General features: G+C 41.3%; 1 protein-coding gene across 2 annotated transcripts in view; it reads right to left on the reverse strand.

Moving 5' to 3' along the window:
- Nucleotides 1-3,599: 3,599 nt before the first annotated feature.
- Nucleotides 3,600-24,769, reverse strand: part of lmbrd1 (LMBR1 domain containing 1) — a 186,213-nt gene continuing 165,043 nt past the window's right edge. The window contains exons 16-18 of one of the 2 annotated variants that reach the window (XR_014613121.1): nt 5,808-5,899; nt 4,606-5,271; nt 3,600-4,540 (exon numbers count right to left, since the gene is read on the reverse strand). Coding sequence is in view for 1 of the 2 variants with exons in the window: in XM_084159305.1 (XP_084015431.1) it covers nt 5,161-5,271; nt 5,808-5,899 (203 nt within the window). In the remaining variant the exon portion in view is untranslated. Of the gene's footprint in view, nt 5,272-5,807; nt 5,900-24,769 lie in introns of both variants that reach the window. The other variant, XM_084159305.1, reaches the window with a different exon arrangement.

The raw sequence follows: 24,769 nt of genomic DNA on the forward strand, positions 1-24,769 counted from the left end.
TATTTGTGACATTCTCAAAACTTTTGACCACGACTGTAGATATGTACATATAGGTAGGGATAAAGTTACTAGGCAACAGGATAATAGACTGAGCTGTAGCAGTAGCGTATGTGGTTAGTGTGAAAGTGTGTGTGTGTGTGTGTGTGTGTGTGTGTGAGTGTGTGTGTGTGTGTGTGTGAGTGTGTGTGTGAGTGTGTGTGTGTGTGAGAGTGTGTGTGTGTGTATGTATGTAGCGTGTGTGTAATGCGTGTTGGGGTGTCAGTGTAAGTATGTGTGAGTGTGTGGGTAGAGTCCAGTGTCAGTGAAAAAGAGTCTGGAACAAGGCTACAAGACAACACAAACAGATCTGGGACCTGGCTTCAAGACAACACAAAAATATTTGAGACCAGGCTACAAGACAACACAAAAAGATCTGAGATCAGGCTACAAGACAACACAAACAGATCTGGGACCAGGCTATAAGACAACACACATATCTGGGACCAGGCTACAAGACAACAAAAACAGATCTGGGACCAGGCTAGTAGGTCAATCAAGCATCATTCACAGAAACTGTCACAGGGTCTACGTTCCAATATTCACACTAGCACACTCCTTAGAATGCATTCCAGGGAAGACTGGAACAGTGCCAGTGGAAGGGAAGACTGGAACAGTGCCAGTGGAAGGGAAGACTGGAACAGTGCCAGTGGAAGGGAAGACTGGAACAGTGCCAGTGGAAGGGAAGACTGGAACAGTGCCAGTGGAAGGGAAGACTGGAACAGTGCCAGTGGAAGGGAAGACTGGAACAGTGCCAGTGGAAGGGAAGACTGGAACAGTGCCAGTGGAAGGGAAGACTGGAACAGTGCCAGTGGAAGGGAAGACTGGAACAGTGCCAGTGGAAGGGAAGACTGGAACAGTGCCAGTGGAAGGGAAGACTGGAACAGTGCCAGTGGAAGGGAAGACTGGAACAGTGCCAGTGGAAGGGAGCTGTGGAGTACATTATATTCTATCCATTTTCAAATGCAACAATTCCACCACATCCATTTAGACATTCCTTTCTGTCTCATTGTGTCATTTCCTTCCATGAATAAATTATGTTAATGTACCTCCCAACAAGACATCACTAACACAGTATAATATACATTATGTACCATACATCTCCCAACAAGACATCACTAACACAGTATAATATACATTATGTACCATACATCTCCCAACAAGACATCACTAACACAGTATAATATACATTATGTACCATACATCTCCCAACAAGACATCACTAACACAGTATAATATACATTATGTACCATACATCTCCCAACAAGACATCACTAACACAGTATAATATACATTATGTACCATACATCTCCCAACAAGACATCACTAACACAGTATAATATACATTATGTACCATACATCTCCCAACAAGACATCACTAACACAGTATAATATACATTATGTACCATACATCTCCCAACAAGACATCACTAACACAGTATAATATACATTATGTACCATACATCTCCCAACAAGACATCACTAACACAGTATAATATACATTATGTACCATACATCTCCCAACAAGACATCACTAACACAGTATAATATACATTATGTACCATACATCTCCCAACAAGACATCACTAACACAGTATAATATACATTATGTACCATACATCTCCCAACAAGACATCACTAACACAGTATAATATACATTATGTACCATACATCTCCCATCAAGACATCACTAACACAGTATAATATACATTATGTACCATACATCTCCCAACAAGACATCACTAACACAGTATAATATACATTATGTACCATACATCTCCCAACAAGACATCACTAACCCAGTATAATATACATTGTGTACGGTCAAGAAAACGTTTTATTCTCTGTAGAAAAACGTATGAAATAATGATTGAAACGGAAAGACGTTTACAAGACACCGTATACAGTACATCTTGTCAGAGCAATTGAGAATGGCAACCTATCAATTTACAACATTTTGTAAATGGCTCAGACATTAATGTCATAATGCTTGTAGCTTTATGATTATTTTCATGTGATATACAATAGCCTTAGACAACTAGTTTGGCTTTTGAAAGATGGGACAAAAGCTGACCCAAAAAGGCATGATGGACAATGTAACATAAGATAATGTGAAACCAATAGCCCTCCAGCAACGTTGTGAGAGATTAGCTGTTCATCCATCCACAGTACATGTAACAAGTCCATCTAGAGTCCATTTCTGTGTAGAACACTAGCGATCTCTCCCTTCATCAGTTCATCAAACAATAAGGATGTTATACAATGAAGGCCAAGATGTCAAACCAAAGTTCTCGAGTTGATTTAACTGGGAGAACCACTAACCCCATGCTGGTCTCTCAAAGGAACAACACAAATGGACCTCTTTTTAAGTGCAGTGATCCCAGCCAGCCTGTTTGTGAGTACTGCAAGCTCTGGGGTCTGTAGAAACCATGAATAAAAACATTTTAAAGCATTGCCTAAAGGTCCCTCTGGTCAGGATGTCTGTTGTAGAAGATGGACTTTGACTGCCTCTCAGAGTGGGAAAGGTATTCTTCACTCTCTGTCCATCCCAAAGGACCACAACAATAGAATGGAAAACCAGACAAACAGGAATAAACAAACGTGACCTGTGCAGAACATTGCATTATTAAGTCACTTTCTAAGTGTGTTCTAAAACAGAAACAGAACCCTGACTGTGCATATATAGATTTATATTCCAGACATTGCTCATTCTGATTTCTTTAGTTTCATTATGTGTGTGTATTGTTTTGTATTGTTCAGTATTACTGCACTGTTGGAGCTAGAAACATAAGCATTTCGCAGCACCTGCGATAACATCTGCAAATATATGTGTACGGACCAATAAACTGTGATTTGATTTGAGCTGTATATTGTGTTTTCACTTCACACCACCTTTGACCCATATCACAAATGAATGATGACCTTTAGGGTCTTATGAAAAACCTTTCAAAATGGCTGTGGTAGGAATCAGCTCATTGTTCCATAACTCAACAAAACCACACAATATTCCAGGATGACCATAGAATAGTATAGTACAGCAGGACATGTAGTTATTTATTGGACTGCCTGTGTAAACACAGCCATAGTGCTAGTTATTTCTTCTCTGGATCCTTCCCATCTGTTGTGTGTGTTTTTCATGTTCTCACCTGGAACAGATGCAGTGCATTCTTGGACCAACCTACCAACCAGATATCAGATAATTGGGCTGCTTCAGAGAATGAAGAGTGTGTATCTGTGTACAGGGGATAGTGGAGACTTAAGGTCTTTCTTAACACCAGTCTTTTTTTCTATAGTATGTAGCCCCAGGAATCACCACTGTGCTGATCCTTCATATTTTATATCTGTGTACACGCATTAGTACTAGAAGCCATTGATTAAGCTTCACCATGGTGATGACTAGAAGGTAAATAAATACTACAGCCTGCGATGAGTCAGCACTTTTTAATATCAACTGTACTAAAGCCGGCTACGTGCCATCTTGTAGGTTAATAATGACCACTGTGACAGATTAAATCGATGCACTGGTATCTAGTACAGTGATGAAAAGTGCATGGTACACAAAATAAGATAGGCCAGCCTCTTTATTAACAGTTTTAAAGAGGACACAATAAATATCACTAATGTCTAGTCCTTGAGGAAAAATGGCTACGCCAACGCCAACCACAACTTCGAGGTCCAAAGCAATCCCTGAATTAACGTTAGAAAGTGATAGATTAACAATGTAAATACAGCAATAATAAATTCAGAATTTATATTTTATTCCAAATTCATAAAGTAAATTGACATCGTGATCAGTAGTCAAGTGATATTATGCTCAGTTCATCTTAAGATAACTTTACAGCAAATCAATGCAATAACAGTTAGTCAAGTTAAGCCCGACCAAACATGACCAAAACCAGGGATAAGAGAATATATATTTTAACCCCGCAATGTGCATTATCCATATGGTATGAAATACATGCCCATATTTGTTGCTGTAAGTTAACATGCTGAATGTGCCAAGTAAGTGATCTTAAAAATAATACATTTGTTATAGGCTAAACATTTATCGAGCCATATATTACATAAATGCACATGACTACAAAAATGTGATGAATTAGAATAAATAAGAAACATAAAGTGAGCCTGGAATGTTTCCCCAACAACATCTTCTCTTTATATTATCCAGAACTTCCAGTACCACAGGATAAAGCTTGTTTAATAATCCACCATTTTGTTATCAACCATGGATCTTTCTTAGGGTTGCAAAATGTTGGTAACTTTCCCAAAATTCCCTGTTTTTATTCCTGATTGGAAGATTCACAGAATAGTGAGGGAATAAGCAGGAAATCCGTAATCCTCCCATTTAGAAAAATATACCAGAATTTTGCAACTTTAAATCTTTCTTTTTGGAAACATAAAAACATGGAATTGATGCAGATGACGTTTGAAACAACAGGCTAATCCCCATAGTAATACAAATAGGGTTCCATCCCAAATGGCACACTAATCCCTATATAGTGCACTACTTTTGACCAGGGTCCAATAGGGCTTTGGTCAAAAGAAGTGCACTATATACAAAATAGGTGCCATTTGGGACGCAGGCAGGGTTCACATACTGCTCTGAACAAAGACACCTGACTGAACAAAGAACTAAAAAGTTGCCCTAATACTAAAAAAGCAAGCTCACAATCACTCTCTCCCGTTATAATAAATCAGTACCAACACAACGTTGTGTGATATTAAGCAATCTCAGGCAGAAAACAGAAAACAAAAGTTCCAATTAAATTCATAGTTTTACTGCATTGTATGAACAATCCACTTGTCAAATTCTTATGTTATACCAAACCAGTTCTAACAGAAACCATCATACAAGCATCCATTTTAAGATCAATCCGGTTTAAATGTCTCCTGGTCCATGCAGGTAGCAGACCTGGGTCATATTCATTAGGGCACACCGTTTAAAATAATTTCGAATACTTAAACTGTATTTGATTAAGCTTGCCTTTTGCAGGTGAACCCACAGAAAAGTCCCGAACGTGCAAACCCCGCCCACACGGCACTCCCAGGCAGGCTAAAGCAAAAGTATTTAAAATATTTCAAATAGTATTTGATTGAACCCAGGTCTGGCAGGATGTGGTATTGTCAGTGGACATATTCGTCTTCACTCATGTCAGAGTCGTCTGCCTCCACCTCTCCTTCGATCACTGATTTCTTCCCCTTACAACATGACACTACCAGGCCGATGAGGAAAACCTACAGGTGGAAAACATGGAAAGTTACAAATCAATCAATCAAACACCACCAGGCCAATGACGAGAACCTACAGGTGGAAAACATGGAAATAAGTCATAGGCCGTCTCCCAATACCCATACTAGCGTACTATATAAATAGTATGCGAAAAAATTAAGTTTTATAGTATGTGACATTTTGAAAATAATACTCTGAATGCGTCATCTAATGCGCGATTGCACCGACACCCGCCATTCATTCATTTTGGTACAGCCCGTCAATTTATCTGATTATCAGCTGTTGAAAAAGACGAGTCAATTCTACTAGATCAAACGCTGAAATGAGCATGCAGTTTAAGTATGTCGGACGCTAGTACGGGAGTCATCTTTAAATGTCCAATCAATTTAATAAATCAATCAATGAATCAATTGCAGCTCTAATTCTAGCAGCCTCAGCAGTACTCAGTAAATATGACCTGCCTTTACACTAGAAATTGCACTTACAGTCGTTATATTTTGGCAAGAACATTGTCAACCAAATCTTTGAGTTTCCAACATACCCCAATAAACACCCAGTTCCCAAAGTAGTAGATGGTACTGAAGAACCAGAACTTGTGGAGGAAAAGGTACGATCTTGTCACTGTGCATTCGTCTGAAAAGAGAAGACAAAAAAACAGAAAGAAAATGAATGAGTCTTTGCTAACATTAGCATTAGCATTAGCCTGACATCAGGAGATACATGTACAACTCTAACCTTAGTTCTCTAAACTTAATTTACACTTAACGTTTTGTGCGTTTGGAATGACAAATGTATATTAAATTACTCAAACATATATTTATATGTATATTTGTATGTTTCAACAGCACAACATGGCCAGCCTTGGGAGTTCACTGAAGTCACTATGGCTGCGTTTACACAGGCAGCCAAATTCTGATATTTCTTTCAATAATTGGTCTTTTGACCAATCAGATCAGGTCTTTTGACAATGATTGCGCAAACAATCAGAATTGGCCTGCCTGTGTAAACGCAGCCATTATGTCTTTAAATGTTAAAGGATCTTATTCTGGGAGCAATTAACGCCATTATAGTAAATGGTAGCGACCCATCGCCGCCGCCATTACAAGGTAGCCTCAAGAGACTGCCTCCTACATAAATTACAGGCACTGCAGCATCTGTTTGAATCATGATGATAATGTAACAGTTAATGGGATGTAAGTAGGAGCCATTATAAACCAAATGCACTAAAAAGACCAGTCAGACCAAAAGACCAAAAAAAAAGATCAGAAATTGACATCCTAATGGTTGTCATTGAGATTGCTATTCTAATGGTTGTAGGGTTCAGACTACCTTCTTATGATTTAGAAAGCAAAGTAACACCAAAAGCAGGGACATAGGAAAGTAAGACCAGAAACTGGTGTGAATCTAACATCCTAATGCATTTATTTTAGACTACCTTCTTATGTATGAGTCAGTGTGTGAGGGGTTGGAGCACTGGCAAAGTAACAACCAACTAACAACCCTGTGTCCACGAGCGATATTCTCAATCCAAGGCGAGGCAGATAGAACAGGTTTAAGTACGTTTCACATCAAGTGTTACTGCGAGGTTAAGATGAAGCAGAGTGATTGGACCCTGTAAATTGATTTCTGGGGGGGGGGTGGGGGGGGGGGGGAACATCCTCAGGCCATTAATATATTTCAATATCTTTGCTTTTAATCAATGTTATTATTCTAGTTATGAGTTTACTTAAAATGAAAGAGTTCCTCACTACAGTATGTAGCAATGTATTCCATGAAGTGGGAATATGGAGGTATTCACATGTAGGTTTTGGTTTTCATGTTGAAGAAACATTGATGTAAGAACCAATAGGGTGGGTTGGAATGGGTTCGTATCAGTTTCAACGGTCAATGAACCTTAATAAGAAACGCAGAGTGGCAGTGTATGTACGATTAAGTGTGACAAAGCAATCACTTGCATGCAGTCTTATTACCCAAGCAGAGCACTTGCTGTGCAACTGTGTTAACTAACGATGGCCCTGTCCTCACTTAAGGCTACAATCTGGGATCTGAAAATCTGTTCAATGGTCATTCCAATTCTTGATATATACCCATTGATTCTTAAAAAAATAAAACGTAGGAATTCCCCTTGCATTTGCGAGGGGTTACATTTCCCTAGCCCCATCCCTCAGCTGTATACCAAAACAAGTGGCAGGGCTACCCTTTTTTTGTTTTTCAAATCCCAGAATGGAACTTTAAGTGCCCCTGTCCTGACTTATGTGCCTTAGAGGGGCTGTTAACGCCGTAGAGGAACCCAGCCTCGGGCTAACTGTGTCACGGTAACTGAAAAAGACAACAACTCTTCTGGTAAAGTAGAAAGCTATGTCACTGTCACTGTGGATAGGGCTGAACCCTGGATAACCTCCCAGGTGAAGTCACAGCTGACAGAATCTTAGCCATAAACACAACTCATATGTCATAATGTACTGCAGACCTATACGTAATACATGGTGTTTTTATGTCATACAGTACCAGTCAAAAGTTTGGACACACCTACTCATTCAAGGGTTTTTCTTTATTTTTTAAAATATTCTACATTGTAAAACAATAGTGAAGACATCAACACTATGAAATAACTCATATGGAATCATGTAGTAACCAAAAAAGTGTTAAACAAATCAAAATATATTTTAAATTTGAGATTCTTCAAATAGCCACCCTTTGCCTTGATGACAGCTTTGCACACTCTTGGCATTCTCTCAACCGGCTTCATGAGGTAGTCACCTGGAATGCATTTCAATTAACAGGTGTGCCTTCTTAAAAGTTAATTTGTGGAATTTCTTTCCTTCTTAATGCATTTTTTAATATTTTAATTAATTTAACCTTGATTTAACTAGGCAAGTCAGTTAAGAACAAATTCTTATTTACAATGACGGCCTACACTGGCCAAACCCGGACGACGCTGGGCCAATTGTGCGCTGCCCTATGGGACTCCCAATCACGGCCGGTTGTGATACAGCCTGGAATCGAACCAGGGGGTCTGTAGTGACGCCTCAAGCACTGAGATTTTTTATTTTTTTATTTCACCTTTATTTAACCAGGTAAGCCAGTTGAGAACAGGTTCTCATTTACAACTGCGACCTGGCCAAGATAAAGCAAAGCAGTGCAATAAAAACAACACAGAGTTACATATGGGGTAAAAAACATAAAGTCAAAAATACAACAGAAAATATATATACAGTGTGTGCAAATGTAGCAAGTTATGGAGGTAAGGCAATAAATAGGCTATAGTGCAGAATAATTACAATAGTATTAACACTGGAATGCTAGATGTGCAAGAGATTATGTGCAAATAGAGATACTGGGGTGCAAAAGAGCAAAATAAATAACAATATAGGGATGAGGTAGTTGGGTGGGCTAATTTCAGATGGGCTGTGTACAGGTGCAGTGATCGGTAAGGTGCTCTGACAACTACCTCATGCAGTGCCTTAGTCCACTGCGCCACTCGGGAGCCCATCTGTTGTGTTGTGACAAGGTAGGGGGGGTATACAGAAGATAGCCCTATTTGGTAAAAGACCAAGTCCATATTATGGCAAGAACAGCTGAAATAAGCAAAGAGAAACAACAGTTCTTCATTACTTTAAGACATGAAGGTCAGTCAATATGGAACATTTCAAGAACTTTGAAAGTTTCTTCAAGTGCAGTCGCAAAAACCATTAAGTGCTATGATGAAATTGGCTCTCATGAGGACCGCCACAGGAATAGAAGACCCAGAGTTACCTCTGCTGCAGAGGATAAGTTAATTAGAGATACCACCCTCAGAAATTGCAGCCCAAATAAATGCTTCACAGAGTTCAAGTAACAGACACATCTCAACATCAACTATTCAGAGGAGACTGTGTGAATCAGGCCTTCATGGTCGAATTGCTGCAAAGAAACCACTACTAAAGGACACCAACAAGAAGAAGATACTTGCTTGGTCCAAGAAACATGGACATTAGACCGGTGGAAATTTGTCCTTTGGTCTCCAAATTTTTGGTTCCAACCGTCGTGGCTTTGTGAGACACGGTGTGGGTGAACGGATGATCTCCGCATGTGCATTTACCACCGTAAAGCATGGAGGAGGAGGTGTTATGGTGTAGGGGTGCTTTGCTGGTGACACTGTCTGTGATTTATTTAGAAATCAAGGCACACTTAACCAGCATGGCTACCACAGCATTCTGCAGTGATATGCCATCCCATCTGGTTTGGGCTTAGTGGGACTATCATTAGTTCTTCAACAGGACAATGACCCAACACTCCAGGCTGAGTAAGGGCTATTTTACCAAGAAGGAGCGTGATGGAGTGCTGCATCAGATGACCTGGCCTCCACAATGCCCCGAACTCAAACCAATTGTGATGGTTTGGGATGAGTTGGACCACAGAGTGAAGGAAAAGCAGCCAACAAGTGCTCAGCATATGTGGGAACTGCTTCAAGACTGTTGGAAAAGCATTCCAGGTGAAGCCGGTTGAGAGAATGTCAAGAGTGTGCAAAAAAGCTGTCATCAAGGCAAAGGATGGCTACTTTGAAGAATCGCAATGTAAAATATTTGTTTAACACTTTTTTGTAGAAAATAGTAAAAATAAAGAAAAACCCTGGAATGAGTAGGTGTGTCCAAACATTTGACTGGTACTGTATGTACCGCAGGCTTGTATCTTAGCAACAACACATCTCAAATGTACTGCAGGCTTGTATCCTAGCAACAACACATCTCATATTTACATTTACATTTTAGTCATTTAGCAGACGCTCTTATCCAGAGCGACTTACATGAGCAATTAGGGTTAAGTGCCTTGCTCAAGGACACATCGACAGATTTTTCACCTAGTCGGCTCGGGGATTAGAACCAGCGACCTTTAGGTTACTGGCACAACGCTCTTAACCACTAAGCTACCTGCCGCCCTCATATGTACTGCAGGCTTGTATCTTAGCAACAACACATCTCATATGTACTGCAGGCTTGCATCTTAGCAACAGCACATCTCATATGTTCTGCAGGCTTGTATCTTAGCAACAACACATCTCATATGTACTGTAGGTATCTACCTAATATAGGATGTTTTAGTCACAGTTGACAGAATCTTAGCAACAAACACAGTTAATGTACTGTAGGCTTAGATATATATCTAAATAATATGTTTAAAGACAGAGAGGTGAGGGACTGGATGGGCATGCCAGCAACTGCTGCTGTTTTCTTTAGAATTAAAAAAATAAAAATAATGACTGAACTGTAAGGAAGAAAATCACAATTTTAGCCAAAACGATAGAGAAACAGTTTGACCATGAACTATCATATGCAGTGTTGCACTAGAATCTGGCTAGGAGATTTAAGGTGACTTCAAAGCGTGTGCTAAGGAAAGAAAATCCAAGTTGTCACAGAAATCCTTTCTAAGGCACACCCCAAACCAACCATGCAAACCATCTTAGACTGTCCCTACAGCTATAAAGAAGGATGTTATGTGTGTGTGTGCAGACAAGGAGAATCCTGGGTAATAGCTAAGCCGCTCTCCAGTCACCACAGTGCAACAAAAAAGAAAGACAAGAAAAAAGCCCATTTGAAAAGAAGTGGGTAAACTGTGTAATTGACTTGTCTGCAGGGCTGGAGGGCTGAGGTGTCCATGACAGGCTGAGGGTGTGTCTCAAATGGCACTCTATTCACTAGAGAGTGGCCAGTCAGTTGCTCTATTCAGCTCTAAATGGAGAGGAGGAGGAGGAGGAGGAGGAGGAGGAGGAGGAAGAGGGGGAGGAAAGAGGAGATTGGCGGTCGACTGCCCTTAGGCTTTGGAGGCTTCCTATTCTGTCAGAGTTTGGTGAATCCCCAGTCTTACCCGTTGAGCCGTTCCCAGGAAGGGAAATGAAGGGAGTTTACATGGATAAGAAGGAAATCAAAGGAGTTGTGATGTAATAAATAAATAGGAGCTGTACGGACAGATACTGCTGGGCAGAGGAATGGGTAGATCTAAAGAACGAGTCCAAACAATGTGATTGGAAACAGGCTTTGCCAGTGATTTAACCCAAAACTAAATCTGGAGAGAAAGTGTTGAGGTCCATTCTAAAGCTGGAGATGCAATATAGCAATGAGATATTTAGCTAAATATGGTGCAATATTTTTTGTGCTCAGTCCCTGACATAAAATAAAGAAAATACATTTAAGAAACCAGTGCTTGGAGCCTACTAAAGACGGCTTAGCCTGCATTGTAACAGTTAGCTACGTGTGAAGTCTTGTATTGTAGCAGTTAGCTATGTGTGAAGTCTTGTAATGTAACAGTTAGCTATGTGTGAAGTCTTGTATTGTAACAGTTAGCTACGTGTGAAGTCTTGTATTGTAGGTAGCAGTTAGCTAGGTGTGAAGTCTTGTATTGTTGCAGTTAGCTACGTTTGAGGTCTTGTATTGTAGCAGTTAGCTACGTGTGAAGTATTGTATTGTAGCAGTTAGCTACGTGTGAAGTCTTGTATTGTAGCAGTTAGCTACGTGTGAAGTATTGTATTGTAGCAGTTAGCTACGTGTGAAGTATTGTATTGTAGCAGTTAGCTACGTGTGAAGTCTTGTATTGTTGGAGTTAGCTACGTGTGAAGTCTTGTATTGTAGCAGTTAGCTACGTGTGAAGTATTATATTGTAGAAGTTAGCTACGTGTGAAGTCTTGTATTGTAGCAGTTAGCTACGTTTGAAGTCTTGTATTGTAGGAGTTAGCTACGTGTTAAGTATTGTATTGTAGCAGTTAGCTACGTATGAAGTCTTGTATTGTAGCAGTTAGCTACGTGTGAAGTCTTGTATTGTAGCAGTTAGCTACGTGTGAAGTATTGTATTGTAGCAGTTAGCTACATGTGAAGTATTGTATTGTAGCAGTTTGCTACGTTTGAAGTCTTGTATTGTTGCAGTTAGCTACGTGTGAAGTCTTGTATTGTAGCAGTTAGCTATGTGTGAAGTCTTGTATTGTAGCAGTTAGCTAAATGTGAAATATTGTATTGCAGCAGTTAGCTAGGTGTGAAGTATTGTACTTTAGCAGTTAGCTACGTGTAAAGTATTGTATTGTAGCAGTTAGCTACGTGTAAAAGTATTGTAGCAGTTAGCTACGTGTAAAAGTATTGTATTGTAGCAGTTAGCTACGTGTAAAGTATTGTACTTTAGCAGTTAGCTACGTGTAAAGTATTGTATTGTAGCAGTTAGCTACGTGTGAAGGATTGTATTGTAGCAGTTAGCTACGTGTAAAGTATTGTACTTTAGCAGTTAGCTACCTGTAAAGTATTGTATTGTAGCAGTTAGCTGCGTGTAAAGTATTGTATTGTAGCAGTTAGCTACGTGTGAAGTATTGTATTGTAGCAGTTAGCTACGTGTGAAGTCTTGTATTGTAGCAGTTAGCTACGTGTGAAGTATTGTATTGTAGCAGTTAGCTACGTGTGAAGTATTGTATTGTAGCAGTTAGCTACGTGTGAAGTCTTGTATTGTTGGAGTTAGCTACGTGTGAAGTCTTGTATTGTAGCAGTTAGCTACGTGTGAAGTATTATATTGTAGAAGTTAGCTACGTGTGAAGTCTTGTATTGTAGCAGTTAGCTACGTTTGAAGTCTTGTATTGTAGGAGTTAGCTACGTGTTAAGTATTGTATTGTAGCAGTTAGCTACGTATGAAGTCTTGTATTGTAGCAGTTAGCTACGTGTGAAGTCTTGTATTGTAGCAGTTAGCTACGTGTGAAGTATTGTATTGTAGCAGTTAGCTACATGTGAAGTATTGTATTGTAGCAGTTTGCTACGTTTGAAGTCTTGTATTGTTGCAGTTAGCTACGTGTGAAGTCTTGTATTGTAGCAGTTAGCTATGTGTGAAGTCTTGTATTGTAGCAGTTAGCTAAATGTGAAATATTGTATTGCAGCAGTTAGCTAGGTGTGAAGTATTGTACTTTAGCAGTTAGCTACGTGTAAAGTATTGTATTGTAGCAGTTAGCTACGTGTAAAAGTATTGTAGCAGTTAGCTACGTGTAAAAGTATTGTATTGTAGCAGTTAGCTACGTGTAAAGTATTGTACTTTAGCAGTTAGCTACGTGTAAAGTATTGTATTGTAGCAGTTAGCTACGTGTGAAGGATTGTATTGTAGCAGTTAGCTACGTGTAAAGTATTGTACTTTAGCAGTTAGCTACCTGTAAAGTATTGTATTGTAGCAGTTAGCTGCGTGTAAAGTATTGTATTGTAGCAGTTAGCTACGTGTGAAGTATTGTATTGTAGCAGTTAGCTACGTGTGAAGTCTTGTATTGTAGCAGTTAGCTACGTGTGAAGTATTGTATTGTAGCAGTTAGCTACGTGTGAAGTATTGTATTGTAGCAGTTAGCTACGTGTGAAGTCTTGTATTGTTGGAGTTAGCTACGTGTGAAGTCTTGTATTGTAGCAGTTAGCTACGTGTGAAGTATTATATTGTAGAAGTTAGCTACGTGTGAAGTCTTGTATTGTAGCAGTTAGCTACGTTTGAAGTCTTGTATTGTAGGAGTTAGCTACGTGTTAAGTATTGTATTGTAGCAGTTAGCTACGTATGAAGTCTTGTATTGTAGCAGTTAGCTACGTGTGAAGTCTTGTATTGTAGCAGTTAGCTACGTGTGAAGTATTGTATTGTAGCAGTTAGCTACATGTGAAGTATTGTATTGTAGCAGTTTGCTACGTTTGAAGTCTTGTATTGTTGCAGTTAGCTACGTGTGAAGTCTTGTATTGTAGCAGTTAGCTATGTGTGAAGTCTTGTATTGTAGCAGTTAGCTAAATGTGAAATATTGTATTGCAGCAGTTAGCTAGGTGTGAAGTATTGTACTTTAGCAGTTAGCTACGTGTAAAGTATTGTATTGTAGCAGTTAGCTACGTGTAAAAGTATTGTAGCAGTTAGCTACGTGTAAAAGTATTGTATTGTAGCAGTTAGCTACGTGTAAAGTATTGTACTTTAGCAGTTAGCTACGTGTAAAGTATTGTATTGTAGCAGTTAGCTACGTGTGAAGGATTGTATTGTAGCAGTTAGCTACGTGTAAAGTATTGTACTTTAGCAGTTAGCTACCTGTAAAGTATTGTATTGTAGCAGTTAGCTACGTGTAAAGTATTGTATTGTAGCAGTTAGCTATGTGTAAATTATTGTACTTTAGCAGTTAGCTACGTGTGAAGTATTGTATTGTAGCAGTTCCCTACGTGTAAAAGTATTGTATTGTAGCAGTTAGCTACGTGTAAAGTATTGTACTTTAGCAGTTAGCTACGTGTAAAGTATTGTATTGTAGCAGTTAGCTACGTGTAAAGTATTGTATTGTAGCAGTTAGCTATGTGTAAAGTATTGTACTTTAGCAGTTAGCTACGTGTGAAGGATTGTATTGTAGCAGTTAGTATTGGTGTGTCTCCTTGGATATGATTTATTGGGTAAATAGCAAGTGCTGTTATCTGGACCGTAAACACATCGTCGTCCCTGTGTGTGTGTGTGTGTGTGTGTGTGTGTGTGTGAGACAGCCAAACACTGGAGGGAATTATAATGGTCAACCTTTGAAAGTGAAGCTCACTTTACTTAATCAGTTTGATTCTCTTACTTCCCATTGATCATGGAAGCTTGTCACTTATGTAACTGGCCCAATTATTTTTGTGTGGTGATAATACAGCCTATTTACCTGAGGGAGGCCATCTACCACCACGGATATGTGATATGCTTTCCTATAGCAATATCCATAAAGAAATACTGTGCATTCATCTTCTTGACTTTAGTCAACAATTGATCATGTTATTATTATTCAACCATTTAAAAAACAGTCAGATAAACACAATTGGTCTGATAAAAATGTGAAAGAAAATGTGTCAATCATTAACCTAGCAAGCACAATAATTATTTAAGCGAGAAAACTACCTAATCTCTCTACATACATAATAATCTCTGCTCCATAGCTATAAAACATGTCCTTCACCATCAGAGAGGCCCTAGATTTCCCCACTGACGTTGGTAGAGACAGTCAGGATGACCCCACTGACGTTGGTAGAGACAGTCAGGATGACCCCACTGACGTTGGTAGAGACAGTCAGGATGACCCCTGCTGACGTTGGTAGAGACAGTCAGGATGACCCCACTGACGTTGGTAGAGACAGTCAGGATGACCCCACTGACGTTGGTAGAGACAGTCAGGATGACCCCACTGACGTTGGTAGAGACAGTCAGGATGACCCCACTGACGTTGGTAGAGACAGTCAGGATGACCCCACTGACGTTGGTAGAGACAGTCAGGATGACCCCACTGACGTTGGTAGAGACAGTCAGGATGACCCCACTGACGTTGGTAGAGACAGTCAGGATGACCCCACTGACGTTGGTAGAGACAGTCAGGATGACCCCACTGACGTTGGTAGAGACAGTCAGGATGACCCCACTGACGTTGGTAGAGACAGTCAGGATGACCCCACTGACGTTGGTAGAGACAGTCAGGATGACCCCACTGACGTTGGTAGAGACAGTCAGGATGACCCCACTGACGTTGGTAGAGACAGTCAGGATGACCCCACTGACGTTGGTAGAGACAGTCAGGATGACATGGAGATGGAGAGTGTTGTCTGGCTATGTTGGCTGTGTTCTAGTTGTAATCTGTGTATATTTGTATTATATTGTATTTTGTAAATGATGTGTATGAAGGGATCCCTTGTGAAAGAGACCTTGGTAAATTAAGTAGAAGACGTGTTGTGTTGTCTGGCTATGGTAGAGAAATAGGAGATGTGTTGTGTTAGCTGGCTATGGTAGAGATAGGAGATGTGTTGTGTTGTCTGGCTATGGTAGAGATAGGAGATGTGTTGTGTTGTCTGGCTATGGTAGAGATAGGAGATGTGTTGTGTTGGCTGGCTATGGTAGAGATAGGAGATGTGTTGTGTTGTCTGGCTATGGTAGAGATAGGAGATGTGTTGTGTTGTCTGGCTATGGTAGAGATAGGAGATGTGTTGTGTTGTCTGGCTATGGTAGAAATCAGGGGCGGTGTGTTCATTAGGGCGATATGGGCGACGCACTGCCAAACGGGAAAAGGAAGGGATTTTTTTCCTAATCAATTATATCACGGCAACAGTAGTTATCAGTGTTCTAATCTAGACGTCTGATCTGCCACTAAATGTCCAATCAGGCTAAAGTCGTGCTTCAAATGGCCCCGCCCCTTTTGGGGCGATTTCAGTCAGGTTGAAAATCGCCCCAGAAGTCTCTCATAGACTCATGTAAAATCTTTTTTTTTTCAAATATCAGAGCTTTCAATACAATCTCTATGGGTTCCGGGAGGGCTTGCACTTACGCGCTTTCGTCATACGTAACATAAGTAACCATGAACATAACTAAGAAAAGAGCGGGTAGCAGCGTCAATCAATTCACGTACTACTGTCAAGATGGCTAGCTTTGCGAGGCAAAGATGAAACTGAGGGCTCCACCAACCCTGGTATTTTTCTTGGACTTGTCAACTTTGTGGCACAATTAGATGAGGTGTTTGATGACCATCTTAAAAATGCTAAAGTTTTCAAGGGCACATCAAAGACCATTCAAAACGAGCTACTGGAGTGTATGCTAGCGGTCATGAGGGAACATATTGTGGAGGAGGTGAAGTCGGCGAACTTCGTAGCTATCCAAGCTGACGAGACCACGGACGTTTCTACACAGACACAGCTGGTGCTTGTGCTGAGGTACATAGATAGCAACCACAAAGTTCAGGAGCGCTTTTTTGAGTTCCTTCCCATCTCGGAATCAACCTCAGTCTCAATCGCCAGTGTGCTTTTGGAGAGACTGAACGGTCTTTTTGCCGACGACGAGAAAGTCAAACTCATTGCGCAAGCTTACGATGGAGCCAGTGTGATGAGGGGAGAGAAGGCTGGTGTGCAGCAAAAGGTGCGTGAGCATTTCAAGAATGCCCATTACGTGCATTGCTATGCGCATCAGCTGAATTTGATCATGCAGCAAGCTACTTCTCGCATCAAAAAAGTAACTAGTAAACTAGTCCTCAGCATGCCTGATTTCAATGAGAAAGTCATTGACCGCTTTGCTGCATTGAAAGAGAGAAGAGAACAGTTTCAGTACAAGTAATGTAGCCTCTCTCTCTCTTTGTCCCTCCCTGTCTGTCTCTTTAACACACACACGCCCAAATCAGTTCACAGTTGATGTTGTTTAAAATAGTTATTTTTCATTTTAAAAAAAGTAAAAAAATAAAAAAATATCTGTTCATGTTCATTTTTACAAATCTATACAATTGGCCAGAATATGGTTGTTCATATTTACAAATCTATACAATTGGCCAGAATATGGTTGTTCATTTTTACAAAGCCATACAGATAGCTGTGTTTACCTTTTCTAGAAATTATTTTCAAATTCTGTTTTCAGGCAAAATGTCTATCACTGTTCATTTTCACAAATCTATACAAGAGGGCAGAATATGGAAGTCTATAAAAATTTCTTATTACCAATAACTTGCATCAATGTTTTGAAAACATTGATGCAAGTTATTGGTAATAAGAAATTTTTATAGACTTCCATATTCTGCCCTCTTGTATAGATTTGTGAAAATGAACAGTGATAGACATTGTTTTCAGTAGCCTCTATCAAAAGCTCCTGCTTGCTTGTTGTGAATTATGCTCAGGTGCACATATTTCCAATTCAACCATGAGGCCTTTTTGAAGCAAGTAATGTGTATATCAGTATTGACTTATATGCTGCCCCTGTCTTCATGTTGTTGCTGGACATATCTTTTTTTAAATGTGTGTAGGTCACCTAAATCATCCGAAAAATTGCCCCCCCTGAGAATTTTTTCAGGAGCCGCCACTGGTAGAGATAGGAGACGTGTTGTGTTGTCTGGCTATGGTAGAGATAGGAGACGTGTTGTGTTGTCTGGCTAAGTTATGGAGCCATCTGGGGTATTGTGACCTGGCCCTGCTGAGCTGCTCCTATCACACTGTTACCTCATACTGCTGCTTCACACTGATCTAGGATCAGGTCCCCCCTCTTTATTCATTATGATTTAAAGACTAAACTGATCCCAGATCAGCACTCCTCCTCTCAGACACTTTGTGAATAAGGGCCCAGGCATGCTGAGCTGCTCCTATCTCAATGATCTCAGACCAGGCATGGGGTCCTGGTAGTGGCTGGGTACTGACAGTCTGACAGACACTGGGCTGACTCCATCGGGTTATTGTTTCAACCAAAACGTCCCCTATTATTGTTTCTAATTAGGGATATGACAAATGGAAAACATTTCTTAACGTTTAAACTACAACCCTTTTCTGCCATTTTTCCAACTGTTAACGACCTATTAATCGAGTAGACTCCCAAATCATTGATTCCTCGACACCTTGCACGTCGACTCCCATTTCTGAGAGTCAAGATTCGATTCCGCTAGGAATCTACTCCTAAGATACAGTACTTTTTGAACGGAGGAGACTGATTAGTTGCCGTACTTCCGAGAACCCAAACACTCACATCTTTCATAACGAGCTAGCGAGGGAGAAGGGAGGGACACAGTATAGGCAGGTTGGCCACCAGACAGACAGTCAGAACCGTGCACTAGGTCTATCTATCAGTATAGGCAGGTTGGCCACCAGACAGACAGTCAGAACCATGTACTAGGCCTATCTATCAGTATAGGCAGGTCAGCCACCAGACAGACAGTCAGAACCATGTACTAGGCCTATCTATCAGTATAGGCAGGTCAGCCACCAGACAGACAGTCAGAACCATGTACTAGGCCTGTCTATCAGTATAGGCAGGTTGGCCACCAGACAGACAGTCAGAACCATGTACTAGGCCTATCTATCAGTATAGGCAGGTCAGCCACCAGACAGACAGTCAGAACCATGTACTAGGCCTATCTATCAGTATAGGCAGGTTGGCCACCAGACAGACAGTCAGAACCATGTACTAGGCCTATCTATCAGTATAGGCAGGTTGGCCACCAGGTAGACAGTCAGAACCATGTAATAGGCCTATCTATCAGTATAGGCAGGTTGGCCACCAGGTAGACAGTCAGAACCATGTACTAGGCCTATCTATCAGTATAGGCAGGTTGGACCCACAGAGTCAGAACCATATACTAGGCCAATCTATCAGTATAGGCAGGTCAGCCACCAGACAGACAGTCAGAACCATGCACTAGGCCTATCTATCAGTATAGGCAGGTTGGCCACCAGACAGACAGTCAGAACCAGGTAATAGACCTAGCTATCGACAATCAAAAGCTGTTGAGAGCCATGCATCCTCCGAAACACGACCCTGCCAAGCCGCACTGCTTCTTGCTTAACCCGGAAGCCAGCTGCACCAATGTGTCAGAGGAAACGCTGTACAACTATCCGCCACAAGGAGTCGCTAGAGCGCAATGGGACAAGGTCATCCCGGCCGGCCAAACCCTCCCCTAACCCGGACGATGCTGGGCCAATTGTGCGCCGCTTCATGGGTCTCCCGGTCGCGGCCGGCTGCGGCACAGCCTGGGATGGATCCCGGGTCTGTAGTGACGCCTCTAGCACTGCGTTGCTGTGCCTTAGACCGCTGCACCACTCAGGAGGCCCAATACAGGCATTTCTAATGTCAGTATACACTGAGGGACTAACTTATACGATAGGAACGCAACCCGGCCACCCTGTCTCTCCCCTCACCTTCCCCCTCTGTGTCCTGCACCACCTTCCCCCTCTGTGACCTGCACCACCTTCCCCCTCTGTGACCTGCACCACCTTCCCCCTCTGTGTCATGCACCACCTTCCCCCTCTTTGTCATGCACCACCTTCCCTCTCTTTGTCCTGCACCACCTTCCCCCTCTCTGTTTCGCGCTACCTTCCCCCTCTGTGACCTGCACCACCTTCCCCCTCTGTGTCCTGCACCACCTTCCCCCTCTGTGTCCTGCACCACCTTCCCCCTCTGTGTCCTGCACCACCTTCCCCCTCTGTGACCTGCACCACCTTCCCCCTCTGTGACCTGCACCACCTTCCCCCTCTGTGTCCTGCACCACCTTCCCCCTCTTTGTCATGCACCACCTTCCCCCTCTTTGTCATGCACCACCTTCCCTCTCTTTGTCCTGCACCACCTTCCCTCTCTCCTCCCTCTTTCATATATCCCCCCTCCTCTTCCGCCTCTTACTCCTCTCTTTCTCCACAACCACCTCTTCCCCTGGTTATTCCTCCACCACCATTTCGGCCATCTGCAGCTCCCCAGCTGCCCTGCTGAATTACAGGGCTCAGAGTCTCCGCCTCCACAGATGGCTCTCTACAGCGGTCTGCCTAAACAAATGACTGTGTACACCCCTGACCCACTTCCCCTTGAAATACACCTCTACTGTGTGTGTGTGTAGAGAGCACTGTTACCATTCCTAGACTAGAGGAGGAACACGGGCCACTTGTGAGCATCAGGTAATTCAACCTTCAGTAAAGACGCAGAGGTGAGGGGAGTGTGTGTGTGTGTGTGTGTGTGTGAGGGGAGAGTGAGCGCTGGCTGGCTTCTCTTACATGATGCATTACGTATGGTAGCTTTCATTCAAACACATAAACACACATACACATAAACACACACAGCCAAGTACATCTACATTGGACCACAGTCTTTCCCACAGTACTAACAAGGACACTATTTCAGGCATTCATGTTTTTTTTCCATTTTATTTCTTCCTATTTGAATTATTCTCTCCTCTATCAAAAAGCACTCTATTCCTGGATATCTTACAGTACTCTAGTCCTGGACATCTTACAGTACTCTAGTCCTGGATATCTTACAGTACTCTAGTCCTGGATATCTTACAGTACAGTACTCTAGTCCTGGACATCTTACAGTACTCTAGTCCTGGACATCTTACAGTACTCTAGTCCTGGACATCTTACAGTACTCTAGTCCTGGACATCTTACAGTACTCTAGTCCTGGACATCTTACAGTACTCTAGTCCTGGACATCTTACAGTACTCTAGTCCTGGACATCTTACAGTACAGTACTCTAGTCCTGGACATCTTACAGTACTCTGGTCCTGGACATCTTACAGTACAGTACTCTAGTCCTGGACATCTTACAGTACAGTACTCTAGTCCTGGACATCTTACAGTACAGTACTCTAGTCCTGGACATCTTACAGTACTCTGGTCCTGGACATCTTACAGTACTCTAGTCCTGGACATCTTACAGTACTCTAGTCCTGGACATCTTACAGTACAGTACTCTAGTCCTGGACATCTTACAGTACAGTACTCTAGTCCTGGACATCTTACAGTACTCTGGTCCTGGACATCTTACAGTACTCTAGTCCTGGACATCTTACAGTACTCTAGTCCTGGACATCTTACAGTACTCTAGTCCTGGACATCTTACAGTACAGTACTCTAGTCCTGGACATCTTACAGTACAGTACTCTAGTCCTGGACATCTTACAGTACAGTACTCTAGTCCTGGACATCTTACAGTACTCTAGTCCTGGATATCTTACAGTACAGTACTCTAGTCCTGGACATATTACAGTACTCTAGTCCTGGACATATTACAGTACTCTAGTCCTGGACATCTTACAGTACTCTAGTCCTGGACATCTTACAGTACAGTACTCTAGTCCTGGACATCTTACAGTACAGTACTCTAGTCCTGGACATCTTACAGTACAGTACTCTAGTCCTGGACATCTTACAGTACTCTAGTCCTGGACATCTTACAGTACTCTAGTCCTGGACATCTTACAGTACTCTAATCCTGGACATCTTACAGTACTCTAGTCCTGGACATCTTACAGTACTCTAGTCCTGGACATCTTACAGTACAGTACTCTAGTCCTGGACATCTTACAGTACTCTAGTCCTGGACATCTTACAGTACTCTGGTCCTGGACATCTTTCAGTACTCTAGTCCTGGACATCTTACAGTACTCTAGTCCTGGACATCTTTCAGTATTCTACTCTCCTTCCGTTTCTGAAAGTATGTGAAGACAACAAAGAGAGCCTCTCTCCAGTCTCCTGAACTCTCACACACACTCTCTCTCTCTTCTCTCTCTCTGCTTTTATAGCAACAGAAAGGTTCAACAACAACAACAAAATTGACCGCGGAAGTGCTCTACTAATCTGGACCCTGAAAATGTTTGTGAAAATTGTGCGTGAGTGAAGCTTTCTGAGAAATCTCCAATGGTCATACCAAATGTGATGTTATAAATAAAAAGGGCCAGGAAGGAAGGAAAGTGATGTTTAATTAAATAATTGAAAGAAAGTGCAACATGTCTGGTCTGTTCAAGTCAAATAAGGAAGAGAGAGAGAGCGGGTGTGTGTGTGTATGTGAGCCTTTCTCACCAGTCAGTTGTAATGAATAATTAGAACTTCTCAATTCTTAGACTGATATGTGTTCAAAGGGTGAAATCTATTCCTTGAAGTACACTCCCCAGCAGACCTGGGATCCCCTCAAATACTATTAGAAATCTTTCAAATAATAGTAGCGTTTGCTTTAGCCGGCCTGGAATGCCAGATGGGTGGGATTTGTATATTTGCAACTATTCTATTGGTTCCATTGCGCCAGGCAAGCTCAATCAAGCCCAGATAAAGTATCTGGAATGATTTCAAATAGTATTTTAACCCAGGTCTGATGAAAACCGCTCCACTCCAAGAGTAATTAGTGTGTGAATGGTGAGATGTATTCCATGAAGTATCCTCCCCAGTCTACCTCACCAGAACTCTGCTAGAGAAATGTCAGAGTCAGTCAGTCTGCACATCCCATCTCCATGGACCCACAACCAGACGGTGTGTTAATTGAATTATTATTTAATCCTCTACTCGGTTTTAATACTGTGTGAGGTAATTATAAAGCATTACACTGCATGCCAGGGTGTTTGTGTGTGTCAGGGCGGGATTTGGGGAGCAAGTGCAGCTGAACTCAATCAACTGAGCCAGACCAGAAGAGAGTAACCCTCCAGTCTGGATTGGGAGACAGACTGCTTCATTGAGCACATCCTCTTCTGCTCCATAGAAAATACTTCAGGGGAAGGCTTTTGAAGAACACATTAGGGCCTGTATTCACAAAGCTTCTCAGAGTAGGAGTGATGTTGTAGGATCAGGTCCCCCCCCCCCCCCCCCCCCCCCCCCCCCGCTTTTATACAGGTACTATGAACTGTTATAAATTAGGTTCTAGAATCTAAGGCTTTTATACAGGTACTATGAACTGTCATAAATGAGGTTCCAGAATCTAAGGCTTTTATACAGGTACAATGAACTGTCATAAATGAGGTTCTCGAATCTAAGGCTTTTATACAGGTACTATGAACTGTCATAAATGAGGTTCTAGAATCTAAGGCTTTTATACAGGTACTATGAACTGTCATAAATGAGTTTCCAGAATCTAAGGCTTTTATACAGGTACTATGAACTGTCATAAATGAGGTTCCAGAATCTAAGGCTTTTATACAGGTACAATGAACTGTCATAAATGAGGTTCTCGAATCTAAGGCTTTTATACAGGTACTATGAACTGTCATAAATGAGGTTCTAGAATCTAAGGCTTTTATACAGGTACTATGAACTGTCATAAATGAGGTTCTAGAATCTAAGGCTTTTATACAGGTACTATGAACTGTTATAAATGAGGTTCTAGAATCTAAGGCTTTTATACAGGTACTATAAACTGTCATAAATGAGGTTCTAGAATCTAAGGCTTTTATACAGTTACTATGAACTGTAAAAAATGCTTATCACACGTCATTTACTACCCTACTGAATGTGTGAAGAAGAAGACAGTGCTATACATTACACTAGTCTATACATTGCACTAGTCTATACACTGCACTAGTCTATACACTGCACTAGTCTATACACTGCACTAGTCTATACACTGCACTAGTCTATACACTGCACTAGTCTATACACTGCACTAGTCTATACACTGCACTAGTCTATACACTGCACTAGTCTATACACTGCACTAGTCTATACACTGCACTAGTCTATACACTGCACTAGTCTATACATTGCCGTTTAGTAAAAGAAAACAACCTAGGCATTAAGTCTGATGAGAATTATAATGATGCACAAACGTTTGTTTTTCCTATCACATCCATAGGACATCAATTGACACTGGACTCTAGCAATATAACATAAATCAATTAAATCTAAGGGGGATTTAAAAACACTGATTCAAATCGATGAATAGATCAAATAAATCAGACTATCCTATTACATATGGGAGTTTTAGTTACCATAATCCTAATAGGTTAGCAGTGAAATTGAATTCTGGGTGTGAGAACAGACCTGGGTTCAAATACTATTTGAAATCTGTCAATTACTTTGAGCAATTGCTTTAGCCTGCCTGGAGTTACAGATTTGCAGTTTTGAGACATTTCTAATGGTTCCGTTGCAAGAGGCAAGATCAATCAAGCACAGATTTGGTATTTGACAAGATTTCAAATAGTATTTGAACCTGGGTCTAGCCTAAGAGCGAGGGGGTTTGAGGTGCTTGGCCGTAATTACATGTGAAAGATATTACTCCCTCATCCTCACCTGTCTCTCCACTTCTCATCTTTATAGCCTCAATATGTTACAGACCTTTA

The sequence above is a fragment of the Coregonus lavaretus genome (assembly GCF_964263955.1).
Source record: "Coregonus lavaretus genome assembly, chromosome: 1".
In the NCBI taxonomy this organism is placed as follows: domain Eukaryota; kingdom Metazoa; phylum Chordata; class Actinopteri; order Salmoniformes; family Salmonidae; genus Coregonus; species Coregonus lavaretus.